The sequence below is a fragment of the Malaya genurostris genome, chromosome 2, assembly GCF_030247185.1.
Source record: "Malaya genurostris strain Urasoe2022 chromosome 2, Malgen_1.1, whole genome shotgun sequence".
NCBI classification, from domain to species: domain Eukaryota; kingdom Metazoa; phylum Arthropoda; class Insecta; order Diptera; family Culicidae; genus Malaya; species Malaya genurostris.
Window position 1 is genome coordinate 134,145,934 of NC_080571.1, and position 22,822 is coordinate 134,168,755.

The 22,822-nt window shown below is 35.9% G+C and overlaps 1 protein-coding gene across 6 annotated transcripts in view; it reads left to right on the top strand.

The window, feature by feature from the left end:
- Window positions 1-22,822, top strand: part of LOC131429404 (GAS2-like protein pickled eggs) — a 556,322-nt gene that overhangs the window by 213,848 nt on the left and 319,652 nt on the right. For all 6 annotated transcript variants that reach the window (XM_058593488.1, XM_058593485.1, XM_058593486.1 and 3 more), the window contains one exon: window positions 972-1,090. In XM_058593488.1, coding sequence (XP_058449471.1) covers window positions 972-1,090 — 119 coding nt within the window. The remainder of the gene's footprint in view (window positions 1-971; window positions 1,091-22,822) is intronic.

Genomic DNA, 22,822 nt, shown 5'->3' on the forward strand with positions numbered 1-22,822 from the left:
AGCAACACTTTCCTCATACAAATTATCAACGCAAATGTCAAGAACTGGTTTGGAAAAATGATGCTGACTGTGTGACATAAACACTGAAGCATGCTTTTGTGAACTACTTGAATCAATCTGAATCAAATGTATGAAATATATTTTCATGATACTGTTATGAAAGAAGAGAAAGGCATTATCACACAACTAGGTGGACTAAGAAGGGTTTGTAGATTTCCGTTTTTATTGGGAAATAACAGTTACATTTTCACAGTTATGTGCACCTTGCATAAATTTGGGGGTTAAAAAATAATCTTTTTTTCCCCTTCAAATAATCAGAAGTTATATTTCATCGAAAACAAAACAAACAAATAATCAAATCTGCGGTTTTTGTAATTATTACGTCAAATTTTCCACGCGGTTTTTTTTGCACGGTTTTCTCTTTCAAGGATTTTTTTAACACGGTTCGTAACCCCCGTGTAAAAAGAGACCTTAGGGTATTAGGTTCAAAGTACTATGTATTGTGGATGCCACGGTGAAGAAAAACTTATGTATATTGCCTATGAAATAAACGTATTTATGGAAATAACAATTTCATTCAAATAAAAAATTATTATTTTGCACATCATTTTTAAATTAAGTTCTAATGGAGTCGATTGGGATTTATTCTAAAACTTGTTAATATCAGTCATACGACACTTTTTGTAGGATTTGTCAGTTTCCGAATACAGCTATTTGAAAACAATTGGTTAAACACTTTCCTTTGGCCCTTTTCAAAAGACAGTTTTGATAATTATTGGAAAAATAAAGTATGCAAAGTGGTTTCTTATGACGAAGTCTTCATGTACAGCAAGGTTCACTAACATCTGGGAGGCTGCTGCCAACATTAGTTCGTCTATTACTAAAATTACAACGTAGCAATAGAAAGTTGTAGTATTTCCAACTTAATAACTGCAGCAACAGTTAACTCTATGCCCTTTTTGTCGTTTCAGAAAAAGTTTACAAATATTTGAATGTTTATTATTTGAAACTGATGATTTGATATTGCGGAAAAACGAGAAACACGTTATTTTATGTCTACTGGAAGTTGCTCGACGAGGTGCTAAATTAGGTAAGTTGTTCCGAAATGTAGCAGGATATATATATATATATATATATATATATATATATATATATATATATATATATATATATATATATATATATATATATATATATATATATATATATATATATATGTGTGTGTGTGTGTGTGTGTGTGAAAAATATATAAAATAAGATTTTTGTTTGCGCGAGGTGCATTGCATTGGAGAGCAAAATTTCAATACTCGATTATTTATTAAAATCGTTTGCGCGCAACGAACTGTTTTGAGAGGAAATTTTCACTTCCGGTGAAACTCTCAACGGGTGAGCACTTTGCATCGTGTTATTCCGGAGAAAATTCGAGTATTTTGCCAGAAAGAAAGGATTTTCAGCCGTACTTTGACGATTCGACGCAGCCACACAGCGTGATTTTCGCTTGTAGTGAAGTGAAAATATAGTCCATTGGACTATAAAAGAAAATTAACTGGCAATATAGCCTTAGTTGCTGTGCCATCAATTCGGCGTCATCTCAAGTGAGGTGACGCCAACCAGAGAGAAGAAGAAGAGAGGAAATTTTACTGAGCCTTCTTGATCAATATGCTTCATTATTTCGAACCACGTGCTCTATTGAATATGGGCGTATCGTGGTTCTCTTGAAATTCCTGAAATGTGAATCTCTATCGTCACGATGGATGCGATGAAGTTTTCTTCAGAGAAAATACTGGTACAGAAAATGCTAAATATATAAAAAATAGAGAAAGTACAAGAACAAGTGCAGAAAGTACTGAATATAACTATACTTTCCTTCTAAAATGGCAGAAATGAATACTGTACAGCATCTTGATAGTTTCTTTTAATAAATATGCAAATCCGAAATAAGATAATCGACGTCAAAAATCGTTTAAAATTTTAGTAGTGAAAAGGGGAAAGTTTCGCAATTCACACAATCGATCAACTATCAATTCGAATTCGAAAGTGTAAAGAAATCGTGTCAGTTTTATTCGTATTAACGACATCCAGTTATGTCTCTGACATTACACACTCGTACTTTTTTTCTATCTCTCACTGCGCTGTCCATTGAAGTATAGTATATTCAGTACTTTCTGCACTTGTTCTTGTACTTTCTCTATTTTTTATATATTTAGCATTTTCTGTACCAGTTCCATAACCTTGTTCACCTATTCCTGTGCATTCTGTACTTGTTGTACGGTGATAATTTGACCGTGCCACTTCCACATCTCAATCCTATTTTCTCTGAAGAAAACTTCATCGCATCCATCGTGACGATAGAGATTCACATTTCAGGAATTTCAAGAGAACCACGATACGCCCATATTCAATAGAGCACGTGGTTCGAAACAATGAAGCATATTGATAAAGAAGGCTCAGTAAAATTTCCTCTCTTCTTCTTCTCTCTGGTTGGCGTCACCTCACTTGAGATGACGCCGAATTGATGGCACAGCAACTAAGGCTATATTGCCAGTTAATTTTCGTTTATAGTCCAATGGACTATATTTTCACTTGACTACAAGAGAAAATCTCGCTGTGTGGCTGCGTCGAATCGTCAAAGTACGGCTGAAAATCATTTCAGCAAAATACTCGAATTTTCTCCGGACTAACACGATGCAAAGTGCTCACCCGTTGAGAGTTTCACCGGAAGTGAAAATTTCCTCTCAAAACAGTTCGTTGCGCGCAAACGATTTTAATAAATAATCGAGTATTGAAATTTTGCTCTCCAATGCAATGCACCTCGCGCAAACAAAAATCTTATTTTATATATTTTTCACACACACACACACACACACACACACATATATATATATATATATATATATATATATATATATATATATATATATATATATATATATATATATATATATATATATATATATATATATATATATATATATATATATATATATATAACAGTTCGGCTGAAAAGTTCGTATCGTTTAATAGAAACACACACACGATACAGCGATTATAGCGATCTTCCAACTTTTCGATACCATTTTTGTAGTACGATTTGTCCTTTGCCTCAAAATAGGCCTCAGTTTCAGCGATTACCTCTTCTTTGCTTCTAAATTTTTTACCAGCGAGCATTCTCTTGAGGTCTGAGAACAGGAAAAAGTCATTGGGGGTTAAATCTGGAGAATACGGTGGATGAGGGAGCCTAACTCGTTCAATTTCAGCATGGTTTTCATCGATTTGTGACACGGTGCATTGTCTTGATGAAACAAAACTTTTTTCTTCTTCAAATGAGGCCGTATTTTTTAAAATTTCGTCCTTCAAACGCTCTAATAACGCTATATAATAGTCACTGTTGATGGTTTTTCCCTTTTCAAGGTAGTCGATGAAAATTATACCATGCGAATCCCAAAATACAGACGCCATAACCTTACCGGCCGATCGTGAGTCTTTCCACGCTTTGGGTTCGGTTCATCGCGTGCAGTCCACTCAGCTGACTGTCGATTGGACTCCGGAGTGAAGTGATGGAGCCATGTTTCGTCCATTGCTATATATTGACGAAAAAAATCGGTTTTATTTCGATATAACAGCTCCAAACACTGCTCATAATTATCAATTCGTTGTTATTTTTGATCGATCGTGAGCTCACGCGGCACCCATTTTGCACAAAGTTTTCTCATATCCAAATATTCGTGAATAATATGTCCAACACGTTCCTTTGATATCTTTAGGGTGTCAGCTATCTCGATCAACTTCACTTTACGGTTATTAAAAATCATTTTGTGGATTTTTCTCACGTTTTCATCGGTAACAGCCTCTTTTGGACGTCCACTGCGTTTATCGTCTTCGGTGCTCATATGACCAGTACGAAATTTTGCAAACCACTTACGAATTGTTGCTTCGCCCGGTGCAGAGTCTGGATAACACTCATCAAGCCATTTTTTGGTATCGGCGGCACTTTTTTTCATCTTTTTTTTTGTCCATTTTTTTCACAATAACCAAAGTAGCTTCACTCAAAATGCAATATCTCACAAACTAATAATCAGACAGCTGTCAAATTTATACACGTATCTTTTGAAAGTTGGTACTAACTGAAAATGATATGGATTTAAATCTAGTGGCGCCCTCTCATAGAAACGATACGAACTTTTCAGCCGATTTTATATATATATATATATATATATATATATATATATATATATATATATATATATATATATATATATATATATATATATGCATATATATATATATATATATATATATATATATATATATATATATATATATATATATATATATATATATATATATATATGTATATATATGTATATATATATATATATATATATATATATATATATATATATATATATATATATATATATATATATATATATATATATATATATATATATATATATATATATATATATATATATATATATATATATATATATATTAACTGCTATAAATTATAAGATAAGCTTAAATTTTTATACATTTTGTTGTTGATTTCGTTACCTATTTTGAGTTTGTTTGTATCAGCACATCATTTTTATTAAAATTTTGCTATTGGATGAACTAATGGACGCAGTAGGAGTCAGAACTAACCCTCAAAAGGGTCAATTATTAAATTGAAACTTCAATTGTCTTTATGAAATGGTAAAGAAGTTTCATGTAAGAAAGGTCACGACAAGAAAGAATGTCTCGAACTGGGACATTGGATAGTCTACCTTGGGTACGCAAGGAATTTAATAGTTGAGATCTGACATCACGATACTCCACGCATGTCCAAACGACATGATCAATATCGCGATAGCCTTTGCCACAAGCACAATGATTAGTTTCGGAAAGTCCAATTCGAAGGAGATGTGCATCTAAGGTGTAGTGATTGGACATGACTCTGGACATCAAACGAATTAAGTCCCTACTCACATCCAGCCCCTTGAACCATGCCTTTGTCGATATTTTAGGAATAATTGAGTGCATCCACCGACCTAGATCATCTTTATCCCAAGAAGCTTGCCAGCTGGCAAGTGTTCTTTGGCGAGTCGCGCTATAAAATTCGTTGAAAGCAATCGGTCGCTCATAAATTTCACCTTCAATAGCACCACGTTTGGTAAAACTATCGGCTCTTTCATTGCCTGGAATGGAGCAATGAGCCGGGACCCAGACTATTGTGATTTGATAATTATTATTCAATATGTCGTTCAGACACTGTTTTATTTTGCCCAGGAAAAACTGTTCATTTTTGCCAGCAGCGTATGAGCGAATGGCTTCAATTGCACTCAGACTATTTGTGAAGAGGAAATAATGGTTTGGAGATAATGTGACGATTACATTCAAGCTATAATGAACTGCTGCGAACTCTGCTATATAAACAGATGCAGGTTCTTGAAGCTTGAATGAGGCCGAAACATTATTGTTGAACATACCAAACCCTGTCGCTTCTTCAATTCGCGATCCGTCCGTGTAAAACATTTTCTCAGAGTCAATATGCCTGAACTTACGTGAAAATATTTTTGGGATTTCCATAGAGCGTAGGTGATCCGGGATTCCCCGCACTTCGCGCTGCATGGATGTGTCGAAAAATAAAGTTCAGTCAGGGATATTTAGGAGGCTGACACGGATAGGAATATATCTTGAAGGGTTGATTTCCTGTGACATATGGTTAAAATATACAGTCATGAATCTTGTTTGAGATTGAAGCTCAACTAACCTTTCGAAGTTATTAATAACTGGTGGATTCAGTACCTCGCATCTTATTAGCAGTCGTGACGAAAGCTCCCAAAAACGATCCTTCAATGGAAGAACTCCCGCCAGAACTTCAAGACTCATTGTATGTGTCGAGTGCATGCAGCCTAAAGCAATTCGCAAACAACGATACTGAATTCGCTCCAGTTTGATAATATGAGAATTTGCAGCGGAACGAAAGCAAACGCATCCATATTCCATCACTGAAAGTATCGTTGTTTGATACAATTTTTTTAGATCTTGCGGATGAGCACCCCACCTAGATCCTGTTATCGTTCGAAGAAAATTTACTCTCTGTTGGCGTTTTGTTATCAGATACCTAATGTGTCCTCCCCACGTGCATTTGGAATCAAACCACACCCCGAGGTATTTGAAAGTCAAAACCTTTTGGATCATTCTTCCCATCATATGAAGCTGAAGTTGCGCGGGATCATGCTTTCTTGAAAAGACGACCAGCTCTGTTTCCTCCGCAGAGAATTCGATACCCAGATGAACAGCCCAAACGGACAATTTATCTAAGGTATCTTGCAATGGTTTTTGCAGATCAATAGCTTTGGATCCAGTAACTGAAACCACGCCATCATCTGCCAATTGCCTTAGTGTACATGGGGTTACGAGACAGCTGTCAATGTCGTTTACATAGAAATTATACAGGAGCGGACTGAGGCATGAGCCTTGCGGGAGACCCATGTAGCTAATTCTTAATGTTGCCAAATCGCCATGTGAAAAATACATGCACTTCTCTGACAAAAGGTTGTGCAAATAATTATTTATAACCGCAGGAAGTCCATGTTGGTGGAGCTTGTCTGAAAGAACATCAATGGGAACTGAATCAAATGCTCCTTTAATGTCTAAAAATACAGAGGCCATTTGTTGTTTTTGAGCGAAAGCAATTTGGATGTCAGACGAAAGCAATACAAGGCAATCATTCGTCCCTTTATTTCTTCGGAAGCCAAATTGAGTATCTGATAACAAACCTTTCGTCTCGACCCAAGTGTCGAGACGTCGAAGAATAATTTTTTCAAACAATTTTCTGATGCAGGACAACATTGCAATAGGTCTATATGAGTTGTGATTGGAAGCTGGTTTCCCCGGCTTTTGAATGGCGATAACTTTCACTTGTCTCCAGTCAGGTGGAACAATATTTTGCTCAAGAAACTTGTTGAACAATTCCAACAAACGTCTTTTTGCTAGGTTGGGCAGATTCTTCACCGAATTGAATTTAATTCTGTCCAACCCAGGAGCGTTATTGTTACAATACATGAGTGCTGTAGAAAATACCATCATTGAAAAGGGGCTATCAATGGAATCATCATTTGAAGAAGACTCCCTAATAATGCTATGCGTAGGAACAGAATCTGGACAAACTTTCCTCGCAAAATCAAATATCCATCGATTCGAGTACTCTTCACTTTCATTTTCTACGTTACGATTCCTCATTCGTCTGGCCGTATTCCAAAGAGTTCTCATTGAGGTTTCTCTTGACAAACCTTCCACAAAATGTCTCCAATAGCTGCATTTCTTGACCCGAAGTATGTTCTTGTACTTGGTTTCTAAAACCAAGAATTTTTCAAAATTCTGAGGAGTTCCTCCTCCTCGTTTTAAAAACGTCTTGAAAGCATTTTGTTTCGCGTGTTTAGCATCTGAGCACACTTTATCTGTTAATCGTTTGGTTTGTGCTTTTTCAGCGGCCTCCAGTATCGCACAAACGAGGAAGTCATATTCCTCAAATGGGGGGAGCTCTTCCATGGAATTTAAGATACTTGACATATTACTTTGGAATTTAATCCAGTCAATATTTTTTGTCAAATCATATGGAATATTGACTGAATTAGCAATACATTTGTTACAGCTAATTGAGATGATGATTGGTAAATGATCGCTACCGTGTAAATCAGGAAATACTTTCCAGGTGCAATCTAGTCGAATTGAAGTCGAGCAAAGAGATAAATCTAATGCACTTGGACGTGCAGGAGGTCTTGGAATCCGTGTCATGCTACCCATATTCAATACTGTCATGTTGAAATTGTCGCAAATATTATATATTAAAGATGATCTGCTATCATTGTAAACGGAACCCCACATCATTCCGTGCGAATTGAAATCTCCTAAAATCAAACGTGGAGCAGGAAGGTCTTCGACCAATTCATTAAGCTGTCGTTGTCCAACTTGAGCTCTTGGAGGAATATATACCGAAGCAATGCAAATGTCCTTTCCTTTAATGTTTATTTGACAAGCAACAACTTCTATTCTAGAAGTCGAAGGAATGTTTAATCTATAAAAGGAATAACATTTCTTAATTCCTAAAAGCACTCCACCATACGGAGAGTCTCTATCGAGACGTATAATGTTAAAGTCATTAAAATTTATGGCTATGTTTGATGTAAGCCATGTTTCGCATAAAGCAAATACATCATATTTTTGACTATGCAACAAAACTTTAAATGAATCAAGTTTTGGCATGTTGCTTCGACAATTCCACTGCAGAACAGTGATTGAATCATTTGCGGCGGATGATAAATTATCCATCAAATGATACAAAACCTGAAAGAACTGGCCATTGAGCTGATAACTGTTTCAAAAAAGTTCTAGCTATTGGAAGGAATGCCGTTATGATAGTCTTTAGAGGTTCAGAAATATTGAATGCTGCGAAAATCCATTCTACAATTTCCGAAAACTTCAGTAATCCTGATGGTGGCTGTGAAACGGAGCCCACTGGATTATTGTCTTTTCTTGTGCTAGTTCCTGGATTGGTTTGTGAATTTGACAAACCAGGAGGCACAGTTTTTGGTTTTAAATTTGGCTTTTTAGATTTAACATGGGGATCTTTTTTTGAAGGTGTAATTTTAGGTGTCTTTTATGGTATTTTGTGGTTTGTTCATCTCCTCTTAACAGACCCTTGAGGAGTGACAAACGAGGTATCTTCACAAATTCCGTCAGAGTCAGATTCCTCTGGTTCCGCCAGATTTGAAAAACCGTTTTCGGATTCCAAAGGTGGGACATAAATGATAGTTTTGAGCATTTCCGCATATGTGCGCTCAGACCGTGCTTTTAAAGAAAGCTTCATTTTGTCCTTACGCAATTTAAATGCAGCGCATACTGAAAGATCATGAGGACTTTTCCCACAATAAACACATTTTTCAATATCTTTATCGCAAAGATTATCCTTATGAGGCCTTTGACATTTTATACATTATTACTATTAGTAGTTGTGTGACCAAAATTTTTGCAGTTCCTGCAATGCATAACATTTGGTATAAAAAACGAAAAGGAAGGCGAACTCTATCGATGAGGACATGGCTAGGCAAGGCAGATCCAGCGAATGTTTTGTTCCCTTCTTCGAAAGATGCTGAGTACAGTTGCTTGCACTCGAGTATCCTTACTCCCTCAAGCATAGAGTTTTTAAAACGTCCAACTCCATGCTTAAGCAACTCTTTAACCGAAAGATCCACTTCGGTGATAACACGGTCTATTTCAACGTCTTTCGAAGGAATATATACGCGATATTCGCGGGTAAATAATTCACAAACAACAATCTCGTTAGCCTGCTTTAAGGAATCGACTACAACGCGAATCTTGTCTTTATGGACTCTTACTATCTCTTTGGTAGCGGGAAATCGTGATGTCAATTCTTTGAATATATATAATAAATTCAATGCCTTCATTTTACGCCGAAAATATACTATCCATAGGCCCGCTGAAGTTTCATTGTAAAACATCGTTCTCTTCGAGTTAGGAACCGTTAAATTTTCGCCTGGTGGCAGAGATGGATCTCCTGGATTCTCATCCATTAGATCATCCATTACATAAATGTGTTTAAATAATTGATCTCAACTGAATCATATAAACGAGAATATTCTTTGAAGTGGAATAAAATAAAATTATAGAAAACTGTGATACGGCTGTCTCAGTCTTATAATACAAACGAATGTTGTTTACTGTCCGACGTTTCGGCCTTTGATGTAGGCCTTTTTCAAGGAAAACTGGAAAATTTATTGTGTTACATTGACAAAAACATAGAGCGTTGAACAAATAATACAATGTAAAAACTTACTAAAGTCTATCGTTTATAGTCAAAATTTGTCGATGTCTGACGCTACGTTGTCTGGTCAATTTTAGAACATGCTTTAAAATACTACGAGAAAATGGTCATTTACTTAAAAACTGAATCAAAAGTTATTTAAAAACAATTCTTACTATTGACTGCATAACAAATATTTTGCTTGCATAAATCACGTACAGTGTCACAACTACTTAGTTTAACGACTATTCTGAAGCTTTCATCATGGTGATCAAAAACAATGAGCTTATCAACGTTATTAAGTAACGTTATCGTTGAAAAAGCTCAGCAAAGTGCTGTGTAGAGTACGGTAGTATTGGTGTTTATCGGAGAGTTTTCATTTCTTATCGTATTTGATGGATTTGATAGAATGTAGAATACCAGCGTAAGTGGTGTTGAGGCCTTGTACATCGGTGCGATGATTAACTGTTTTGGTAGTATTGGAAATATGACACATTTCCAGCAGGGGTAAAGCTGTAGATCGCAATGATCGATCTATAATCTTTGTTTTCTCCAATGCAAAATTGTGTCCTTCATTGATGGTGTGATGAATGAGTGCTGTTTTTTCTTTTAGCCTTGATATTTCTACATCTGCGTGTGGTGGTGGATTTTCAGTTAATTTTAAAAATTGATTAATGTTGGATCGATGACCACTGAGTCTGGTTTTCAGTTGATTGGTTGTCATTCCAATGTATGCATTTTCACAGTCATTACAGGGAATGCTATAGATGACGTTTGATTGTTTAAATGGATCAACAGGATCTTTAATCGGTCGGAGTAGAGATCGTGTTGTTTTAATCGGTCTATGGCTCAGTTTTGTTGTTGGGAAGTCCGGCTTTAGTGCTTTTGTAATTTGTTTACTGAGAATGGGTATGAATGGTATGGATCCATAGTGAATTTGTTGTTGCATATCGTTGGTTGGCAAAGCGGGTCTATCGGTGATTTCAGTTTCTGTCTCCTGGGTTATATCGGTCTGTGCTATAGCAACTAAATTTGATGGTTGTGTGTTATTGTGAGGCTGCTTTGTGTGAAAATGGTTGATAAGCCTGTTTATGAGTGATGATGGATAATCATTTTGCTTCAGATGTTGGTATATGATATGTTTTTGTTGATCTGCTGATTTGTTTGTAGTTAAAGCGGTAACTCGTTTTATGAGATTTAGGGCTACATTAATTTTCATTGTCATTGGATGAAACGAGTGATAGTTCAACAATCTTCCAGATGCAATAGGTTTTGAATACCACTGTGTGCTTATGGTTTGATCTTCATTTCGTATTAGTAAAGTGTCCAGAAAGGGTAGTTTTTGTTCTGATTCTACTTCTACGGTAAATTGGATGTGTTCATTATAGCTGTTGAATTTTTGCGGAATTAACTAAACATGCTCGAGTATGCAGTTTGCATTTTGCGGCGAATGATTTTAAAAAAGTGGACTGCAAAAATGTTCTTCTAAATCATGCAGTGCCTTTGCAATATAACAAAAACGATGCTGAACAAACGTACGTATCCATATCATACGCATTGCATAATATCCTCGTAATAAAAATATAATTACAGGCAACATGTAGAATTCCTTTGTTCGGACGAAGAAACGCCTAATGTTGAACAAAATTTTATTCATGAACGGTAATTAATAATATGATTTTATTTAATAAGAACATATTCATTTAATTTAAATATTTTTAATGTGAAGCTCGCATGAATCTAAAAAACTTCGAAAGTCCCTAGCAACAGAAAAAACCACGATTAACCGTTTGTATCAAAAATGTTGTACACTTCGGAAGAATGTTGATATAGTGGTTTTCAGCTGGACATAGAATGCGACGGAATCGTCGCAGGATAGCGAAATAATGAGCGTCAGAACCACTGATGCCAGGTTTGCAGATTGGTATGTAAATTTGCAATTTCGTTTGTTAGCAGACTTTGCGATTAAGCCGACTTTTATGCAGATTTTCGAAATTTTTATAAACAATTGTCCATTTTAATGACATTTGCTATTACTGTAGGGTTTTCGTTTGGTTTTTTCGTCATACTTCTAAATATTGAGGTCGAATAGGACCATTTCTAAAACGCAGATGCCTAAAATTTCACCTGGCATCGCTGCCAGAAAATTAGACAGTTGTTTTAACCCCTTCGCTGTCTGTTGTATTGAAATTAACTAGCATTAGAGCCAAAAGAAAAATTAATCGACTGTTGGATTGAGGCCAATTGCATTTTCAACTGGTGAAATTCCTTAGCGACAATTGTTATTTCATTGTTCATCGAAAGCATCAACAAATGTATATCTGTCAAAGACGACCAACTTTTTAGAGTAGACAAATAGCACAATCGAATAAAGCACGAGGTTTTGAAAACCAAGGCATCGATTAATACAAAATATAAATGAAAAGGGAACATACTAAGCACAAAATAACCATTATGTACGATTCAGACGATCCGTCTTATTTTGTCACAGTCAATCTCCGTCACCGGCACCGTCAACATTAATTACATGCATTCTTATGGAGCCATTCACACGTAACGTCACCGTCACGGAACGTCTTGACGGACGGAGCGTGTGAACGTTCCGGTAAAGCAAGTATTAAACTAGTTTTGACGGAAGCTGACGTTCCGGTGGCGGTGACGGAAAGAGGCGGATCGTCTGAATCGTACATTATGTCAAATAAATAGCAAACGCTTAAAAAATCCGTGCAAGTTTTAGCCGTAATCTGCCTCATACGCATTATCAATATGAATTCATTGTGACTGAAGTTTTCTTAATAATAAATAAAAAAATTAGTCATTGTAACGGTCAATTTAAAAAATATTTTTTTCTGGCTTGTGGTCTCGAAGGGGTTGAATCGATGCGAATGACAGTTCCGCGATCTTTGCGGCATTTTGTCGCTATCTTATCGCATCGCAATCTTTTCTAGCCGACAGTGAAAATCACTATACACTGCAAAATGCTTTGACTCAGGCTCGGGATGAGAATCTGATACCTCAACGCGCAACAGACCATTTGATGGTATTGCTTCTAGCATAATTTTTACAAATGGTATTTTATTTTGTTAGTTTTGCAGGAATTTTGTAGAGCAATACGTTATTAAATGAATAATATTCTCGTACTGGTAAGGGTAGAGAGTATTCTGATGAGCTCAAATGTTTTGCAGTTACATTGAATTATTATTCTCCGCGTGCTTATCAATTCGTTCGACAATCTTTCGGAAATTGTTTGCCACACACGCGTTCTATCTCTCGTTGGTACCGATCAGTAGATAGAGAACCAGGAATAACCACGGAAGCGTTAAATGCATTAGGAAAAATGGCAATTTGCATTTGCAATGGAACCACCATTCCAAGAGAATGGAAGGTCTTGTACAGTTTGCAGGATATTTACCTGAGGCTTCGCATGACGAATTCGGATTTCGACGGTTGTGACGAGACTATTCGTTTCATCACTTTATTCAATGAACTATTCGATGTACTGAATAGTAAACATAATTTGTCTAAAGGTTTCAAACAACCTTTAAGCAGAGACAACATAACTAAGTGTCGTTCTCTTTTCAACGAAGCTCTATTATACATTCGAGAATTATGCATCGAACAAGAAAGACAAGGTAAAAAGTCTTGGGTTCCCATTGTGCAATCAATAAATAAAACAGGATTTATTGGTTTTATGGTTGCAATCCGAAGCTTTCTTGATATGTTCCAACTCTACGTGGAAGAAAAATCAGAATTAGATCGAAAAATATGTTATCGCTACAGTCAGGATCACATAGAAACATTTTTCGCAGCTATCAGATCGAGAGGAGGCAAAAATAATAACCCTACAGCGATTCAATTTAAAGCCGCATACAAACGTTTATTGAAAAATAACAAAGTGACTTCAACCGCCTATGCAAATTGCTTTGATTTTGATGAAACAAAAATGCTTGTAGCTGAGGAAAAATCCAAATTTTGTTTGATGTCAATAAATGGCAGGACTTCATATGGTGCTGATTCCGTCGAAGATTCGGTATATGAAAATATGAATTTTTCATCCTACGCTTCGTATGCCACTGATGATATTTTCGTTCACAACGCTCTTGTAAAATATGCTATTGAAGTTCAAACACGACTAATTCGGTGCCTCAAATGCGAGTCTTGCTTGAATGAACTGCTTAGTGTCTCGAGTAAAGATGAAGTGAACAAAGATTTGCTTTTGATATGCCGAGTGGCAGAATCGGAATTTACAATTTTATCTAACAAGTTTACTCATATCAATTTCGAAAAATATTTTGATGTTCTTATGAATAGGACTATCTATAATATAATAAATGAACATTCCTCACGATTCAATTCAAGTTCTGAGCACATAACAGGTCAAAATACAGTCTCAAATCATCGGAATTTGTTGATAAAACTGTGTGCTGATTATTTTTTTAAACTTCGTATCGATGAATACATAAACAGCGAGAAAAACTGTAGAATTACCCTTCGAAAAAAATTAACAAAAATCATTTTGTTTAGAGGAGAATAGATTTATGTAAAAAGGTTGATCAAACTCTACTTGTAACGGCTTGCGCGGCTGGTCACAACGAGGCCTCTCGGTCTGTTGAGTTTTCGAGCGAGTGAGAACAAGAAGTTTGGACACAAAAGGAGACTTAGTTGTAAGACAGGAAGTTTAGTTGCCAGACTAAATAGAAAAAGAAATAAAATTTGTTGAACTTTCATTACGTTAAGACGCGTAGATTCGGTTAGATATAATATGATAATTGTTGTTACAACAGAAGCGAATTGAATGTATTGTAACAGTGAGTAAACCAGACTTGTATTTTTAAATTAAACATTTAATCTATTATACCTTTACAGCTAAATATTACTTAATAGGATTGTTGGGATGTACTGGAATTAAACTTTAAGGTTATATATTATCTAAAAATAATTATGAATTTCTGAAACAAAGAATAAAACTAAAAACAAAATTAGCTTTTAGCTACATTCACAAACAAATGATTGCAGCGTGTTTTGTTATAAAAACAACAAGTATGACCAACAAAACTAAAAGATAATATCTTTGTGTCAATATGCCAGTAAATCCACGTCAGTGAGGTACAGTTGCAAGGGCGGCCGCGGCAATAATGTGGACGACAGCCGGATCGTTGAATGCCAAAAAAAGCAATTCATGGTTGCAATTGTGCCCAAGTAGGTGACAGCATCAGTGAGAAAGATTTGATCTTTAAAATATGTTCTGATGATGATCGCAGCGAGGTTGAAGCGTTCCTAACCTCATCATCTAAAGTCAGAATGAATTTGCAGCGGCTTGAGGAACAGAAAGATCAAATGGAACGACAGTTAGGAATAGAGCAACGAGATCAGAAGCGGCGCACAGTGGTCGGAAATTGAAAAGGCAAAAACCTTTCCTAATCCACCTAGTGGTGTAACGAAGCCTTTCTCATATTACTTATATTTTCAAAAACAGAACTAGAAGATTCTGTCAAGTTTCTTTTTTTCAAATGGTGTAGCCGGGTTTTCATATAAAAACTGCCCTCTTTAGCAAAAAAATTGAAAAAATCAGGAATATTTTAAGAATTTTGGGAAACTTTTCTGACTTTTTTCAGAATTTTTCAAAATGTATTTCATGTGAAAAAATATGTTCAAAATTTTCGATTTTTTTAATCGCACTTACAATTTTGGTACCAATTTTGGTCTAGATTTTACATCGAAAATAAATCATTTATGAGTACATTACGCTGTAATTTTTTCAGATTTAAAAAAATGTGGACGGGTATAATATCACACTTAAAAAAAATCCGAAAACCATGCGTCCCCATCAAATTGTCATCATCCGATGGAGATGCATGGTATTTAGTTCTAAAATCATATATCACATGCCCTTAGAACTAAATACCATGCGTTTCCATCTACAACTTGAGCTCAGGGCTTGAGTATTGAGGTAATTAATAATGATAAAAGAATTTTTTTCTTTATGTTATTCCTTACCAAGCAATAATGTAGGGAATGCATTAGTGAACATGTGTCCCAGCGGACGGTTGTAATTCGTTTCTAACTTCAACATCTTGCGAGATAGTCTGGAGGTTTCGAGGTTAGCTATTAGCAGTCCTAAGAAATACTATAAATCAGATAGAAATGAAATCGAAGCGCATGCAGCAAGTCCCGAAAACCCAAAAGAACGTATTATTTCGCATCGTCGATTTTCTATACAAACAACATGTTCTTTTAAACTTGATATTTTCAGTTTTTTGCTATTTCTTGAAGGGGACCCTTTTATTAAACAGTTTCGGAAAATCGTATTGTTTTGTTGCTTTATTCGAAATATGTATAAACTAAGAATGAATGAGAAACTGAGCTATGTAAAAAAATTGAATTTCAAACGCTTTCGCAAATATAGTTAATCGAATTTATTTGCACTTAGTAGTCTTTTTCTGATGTTTTGAGGAATACTTTTCCCACGTATCAGCTCAAGCCCGTTAATTATGTATGTAGAAGTCGTCGCCATATAGCTCACAACACTCTTTGCCTCCATTTGATCGATCCACCTTGCTCGCTATGCTTCTCTTTTTCTTGAACTTTCCGAATCACATTCATGAACCATTTTCAAATGATTGCGCCTGTTATCCTGATGACATGCCCTGCCGATCGTAGCTGTCCAATTTCAGCTGTACGTATGATAGGTAGATCTTCAAGCATCTGTTGAATACCGTGGTTTATACGCCGTTGATTAATTTCTTATGGTGACGTATTACTTTTCTTGTATCCTTATCCGCGGTCATAAATGAATGAATACACGAAATCATGAGCCACCACAATATCATCGCCACGCACCATTATTCGATTGGGGAGATGTTAAATTTAAAAATTTTTTTCATCTCATACATTTTGTTTTGACGGATTTATTGTCAGTCCGATCCAATTTTGATTAATCCGTATTTATTAGCTTAAGCCGTTTGACCTTAGCTGTCTTGTTGAGCAGTTTCAGGCAACCTAGCTATTCATACCATGTGATACAGAACGTCGACGAACATTTCACCTTAAAATTGATAGTTTTTTAGATTTCACTTGGTTGCGAATTTTCCTTTATTTTGTGCTTGGTATCTAGGAATACTTTTTTCTGTAAAAGAACTATAATTACAAATGTCCTTTAGAATGTTAACTAAATATAGTTATTATTTGATTTGAATACAATAAATGTAAAATGAATTATCAATTCATAAATAAAAACTTTAAACCGTATATTAAAACCTAAATATTTGTAATTCATAAGTTCTGATTCATGTTTCTCTCACTGATCCTTTCTTATGAAAATTCTTTCTTAAGCCCTGAACTCAAGTTGTAGATGGAAACGCATGATATTTAGTTCTAAGGGCATGTGACATATGATTTTAGAACTAAATACCATGCGTCTCCATCGGATGATGACAATTTGATGGGAACGCATGGTTTTCCGAATGATTTATTTTGGCCTTTCTCATATAGAAAGGTTATGCAATCACTGTGAAAACCGACTTTTGAACCGAGGCCCGGAGGGCCGAGTGTCATATACCATTCGACTCAGTTCGTCAAGTACGCTAAATGTGTGTGTGTGTGTGTGTGTGTGTGTGTGTGTGTGTGTGTGTGTGTGTGTGTGTGTGTGTGTGTGTGTGTGTGTGTGTGCGTATATGTGTATGTAACGTTTGTTTGCACTATTTTTTCTCGGAGATGGTTGAACCGATTTTCACAAACTCAGATTCAAATGAAAGGTCTTGTGGTCCCATACAAAATTCCTGAATATTATTTGGATCCGACTTCCGGTTCCGGAATTATGGGGTAAAATGTGCAAAAAAATGTGAAAATAAGTGCACTAATTTTTCTCAGAGATAGCTGAACCGATTTTCACAAACTTAGATTCAAATGAAGGGTCTTGAAGTCCCATACAAAACCTGTTAATATTATTTGGATCCGACTTCCGGTTCGGGAGTTATGGGGTAAAATGTGCAAAAAAAAAGAAAATAAGTGCGATTGCAAATAATTCGAAAATTTTGAACATTTTTTTTTACATGAAATATATTTTGAAAAATTCTGAAAAAAAAATCAGAATGGTTTTCCATATTTCTTAAAATATTCTAGATTTTTATCAATTTTTTTGCTAAAGAGGTTTTTGAAAAATTTAAATAAAATGAAAATCAGAAGAACCACCCTAACTCTACCAATATGGCAGTTAAAGGGATAAAATTTTAGGAAAATCATCTCCAATATAAACATTTTCAAACAGCGTATATTAATTTTTATTCTGTTTAGGGGCAGTTTTTATATGAAAACCCAGCTACACGCTGAAGTTATGTCAAGTTAATATAGATTTATATGTGGCAACCCTGCACGCTATACAAAATTGAACAAAGCACGATGCGTGCTAGGCGGTGGGTGCCGATGCGACCGATGTTGCATCATTTTGTATGACAGTTTGTAAGTTTTGACACTCATTGCCCTATAATTTCAAAACTGGTCAGATCTGGAGAAAATTGCACAATACCTTTTAAGACAATGAGAGCTATAATTTGAATTATGATTTGTGTAAAGCGGATTAAATGCTGCTAAGAAATCGAAGTGAGTTCCGTTTTCGGAGCTTTTCTCCACAATGACTGGTGCGTTTGGAAGCGGAAACCGGGCACTAGTAGTCCCAAAGTAGATTTATATATCCACCAACTAATAAGGTTTGCCACCTAGATCAATTTACCAGTAAATTTGATAAAAATGTGCACCTCGATTTGCCATTGCTTGTGAAAAAATGTTCATGAAAAACCTTAAAAAATTTCTAAACCGACCTCAAATCTTTTCCAATTGATAAATTTTATCAGTAGACGGTCAAACAAACCTATTTCGGTTATTCATCTAAGAATCGAAGAAAACTATTTTCAAGAATACCACAGTGTTATATATAATAGTATGATTGATATGAGAAAGGCATCATTACACCACTAGGTGGATTAAAACAGGTTTTTAAAGTGTGATATTATACCCGTCCACATTTTTTTTTAATCTGAAAAATTGCAGCGTAATGTACTCAAATGATTTATTTCTGATGTAAAATCTAGAGTGCTACCAAAATTGTAAGTGCAATTGAAAATAATTCGAAAAATTTGAACATTTTTTTTACATGAAATATATTTTGAAAAATTCTGAAAAAATTCAGAAAGGTTTTCCATAATTCCTAAAATATTCTAGATTTTTTCCAATTTTTTTGCTAAAGAGGTTTTTGAAAAATTTAAATAAAATGAAAATCAGAAGAACCACCCTAACTCAACCAATATGACAGTGAAGGGATAAAATTTTAGGAAAATCATCTCCAATATGAACATTTTCAAACAGCGTATATTAATTTTTATTCTGTTTAGGGGCAGTTTTTATATGAAAACCCGGCTACACGCTGAAGTTATGTCAAGTTAATATAGATTTATATGTGGCAACCCTGCACGCTATACAAAATTGAACAAAGCACACTCAAAATAATAATCATATTATAGTTACGTGAAAAGTTATGTGAATATTTTCCACCCTACTTTTCACGTAGGTTTTAATGGACTGGCATTTAAAAGCTGTTTAATGCATCCAGTAAAAGTTACGTGTTTCATAGGTAAAATGTAATGTACTTTGCATATCACATTTATCTATCAGTTCATATCAAATTTAGATACCAGAAAAATACTATTTTATATATTGGTTGAAGTCAAAAGGGAGATTTCAGATTTTTATATAAATCTATGAAATGAAAAATGCCATGGAATATAAAACATTTATTTCAGAAAATTGTCATATAGTTCCAATGGCTTAAAAAGCATCTAATAACGTCGTGGTATCTCAAATCGACAAGCCTCCAGAAATCGTTTTTGTTGTCACTGCTATCCAACCGAAGCTGAAGTCGAGATCCAAGAACTCCCACAACACTACCGATGCAGGCTGAAGTCGCATTACATGGTTCCATTGTCTCTAGCTTCATACCGACGGCCTGTTTGAAGCATTCGGCAGGAGCGGGTAAACTTCCGGACTCACGCAGGCACTCGGTCCAGTTGAACACATGGAAACTTCCATACTGGAATGGTCCGGTCGATAGAGTAAAAAATTGTAATTAAATAACTTTTCTCGCAAATATTTATACTACTTACACTTCGAGGGCCACTGCTCGCCATTTTCAAAATCGAGTTTTTCACACTGGAAATTCACGTAGATTGTTTGACGTTTGGTCAATTCACGTAAACCTTATGTGATGACTCTATTCATTTTAGGGGATGTTCGTATAACATTCATTTTCGTCACGTAAAATATTCAATTTGACATTTGAAACCATTTTACGTGATTTTTCAAGTGAATTGAACGTGAATTTTTATTTGAGTGCACGATGTGTGCTAGGCGGGAGCGTCTTCTTCTTCATCCGTATCAGCACGTGCCCGCTTGTGAAGAATTCTAGCAACCGTCAGAAGGCTGGCTGCATTCCGGCTGCTGTCAAAATTGTTTAGGCGAAATGTGCTTCTATCTCGCGTTCGTGTCTTGTTTATTTCCCTTCTCTTTTTTTTAATTCGACTTCATTTGATATTCGTCAATCCCGCATGTACGTAAAACAACGAATCTTGAGACGAGGTAAATGAGATTAAAATATGGGTATGTTTGATAGTGAGAAAGCAATGTTATTGGCAATAACATTTTTCATGATTAGTATAACAGTTCGGCTGAAAAGTTCGTATCGTTTAATAGAAACACACATTTTTTGCCAAAATTCGTTTTTATTATTCAACATGATTGCCATCAGAGGCGATACAGCGATTATAGCGATCTTCTAACTTTTCGATACCATTTTTGTAGTACGATTTGTCCTTTGCCTCAAAATAGGCCTCAGTTTCAGCGAATACCTCTTCATTGCTTCTAAATTTTTTACCAGCGAGCATTCTCTTGAGGTCTGAGAACAGGAAAAAGTCACTGGGGGCCAAATCTGGAGAATACGGTGGATGAGGGAGCAATTCGAAGCCCAATTCGTTCAATTTCAGCATGGTTTTCATCGACTTGTGACACGGTGCATTGTCTTGATGAAACAAAACTTTTTTCTTCTTCAAATGAGGCCGTTTTTTTGAAATTTCGTCCTTCAAACGCTCTAATAACGCTATATAATAGTCATTGTTGATAGTTTTTCCCTTTTCAAGGTAGTCGATGAAAATTATACCATGCAAATCCCAAAATACAGACGCCATAACCTTACCGGCCGATTGTTGAGTCTTTCCACGCTTTGGGTTCGGTTCATCGCGTGCAGTCCACTCAGCTTACTGTCGATTGGATTCCGGAGTGAAGTGATGGAGCCATGTTTCGTTCATTGTTATATATCGACGAAAAAAATCGGTTTTATTTCGATATAACAGCTCCAAACACTGCTCAGAATCATCAATTCGTTGTTGTTTTTGATCGATTGTGAGCTCACGCGGCACCCATTTTGCACAAAGCTTTCTCATATCCAAATAATCGTGAATAATATGTCCAACACGTTCCTTTGATATCTTTAGGGTGTCAGCTATCTCGATCAACTTCACTTTACGGTCATTGAAAATCATTTTGTGGATTTTTTTCACGTTTTCGTCGGTAACAGCCTCTTTTGGACGTCCACTGCGTTCATCGTCTTCGGTGCTCATATGACCAGTACGAAATTTTGCAAACCACTTACGAATTGTTGCTTCGCCCGGTGCAGAGTCTGGATAACACTCATCAAGCCATTTTTTGGTATCGGCGTCACTTTTTTTTCATCAAAAAGTAGTGTTTCATCAACACACGAAATTCCTTGTTTTCCATATTTTTCACAATAACAAAAGTAGCTTCACTCAAAATGCAATATCTCAGAAACTAATAATCAGACAGCTGTCAAATTTATACAAGTATCTTTTGAAGGTTGGTACTAACTGAAAATGGCATGGATTTAATTCTAGTGGCGCCCTCTCATAGAAACGATACGAACTTTTCAGCCGATCTGTTATATGAAGGGAAATAATTTATTGCCTTTCATATGTATCTTTTATTGAAAAAATAAAACCAAGACGCTTAAAATGTAGAACCGATTCAAAACGGTTCTGCCAATCTTGTATGGCAAGAATCCGACAGAAAAGAACCGTTAATAACCGCTAGGCGAAATTCCCTGCCGGAAACGGTTGTTGCATTGTTGCCAGACTTTTGCAGAAAGTGGCAGACATAACCAGCCGTCTGGGGGGAAATCTGCCCGCCGCGTACAAGTGGGTGCCGATGCGACCGATGTTGCATCATTTTGTATGGCAGTTTGTAAGTTTTGACACTCATTGCCCTATAATTTCAAAACTGATCAGATCTGGATAAAATTGCACAATACCTTTTAAGACAATGAGAGCTATAATTTGAATTATGATTTGTGTAAAGCGGATTAAATGCTGCTAAGAAATCAAAGTGAGTTCCGTTTTCGGAGCTTTTCTCCACAATGACCGGTGCCTTTGGAAGCGGAAACCGGGCACTAAAGCTTGCTTCATTTAGAATTGGAACAAACTTTTGCTCATATTGTGGCGCTCCTGGTGGACGGATTTGGAAGCTCTTGGCGCCCACGTGTCGGGAATTTTGTCAGCTTCACGTATGATTTTTGACATTCCGAAAATCGACCGTACTTTGTAAACAATCAACATGGAAGCCGAAAGAAGGAAAAAAAAAGTGTGCACAGTTATTTGGAAAATCCATTGTGGTCTGCATCTAGGCTATCTAAACAGCTGAAATTGCCCAGAAATACCGTATGGCGCGTTATCAAACGGTATAAGAAAACATTGACGACGATTCGGAAGCCTCAAGCCGATCGTTGGAGTCGAACTGACGACCGGAAATTGCGTGGTAAGATTTTGAAGACGATTAAGAGGAATCCTAAGCTGTCGGACCGTGATTTGGCCAGAAAATTCGGTGCTGCCCATAGTACCGTGAGGAGAACTCGACTCCGGGAAGGAATCAAGTCGTATCGAGCTAGCAAACAGCCAA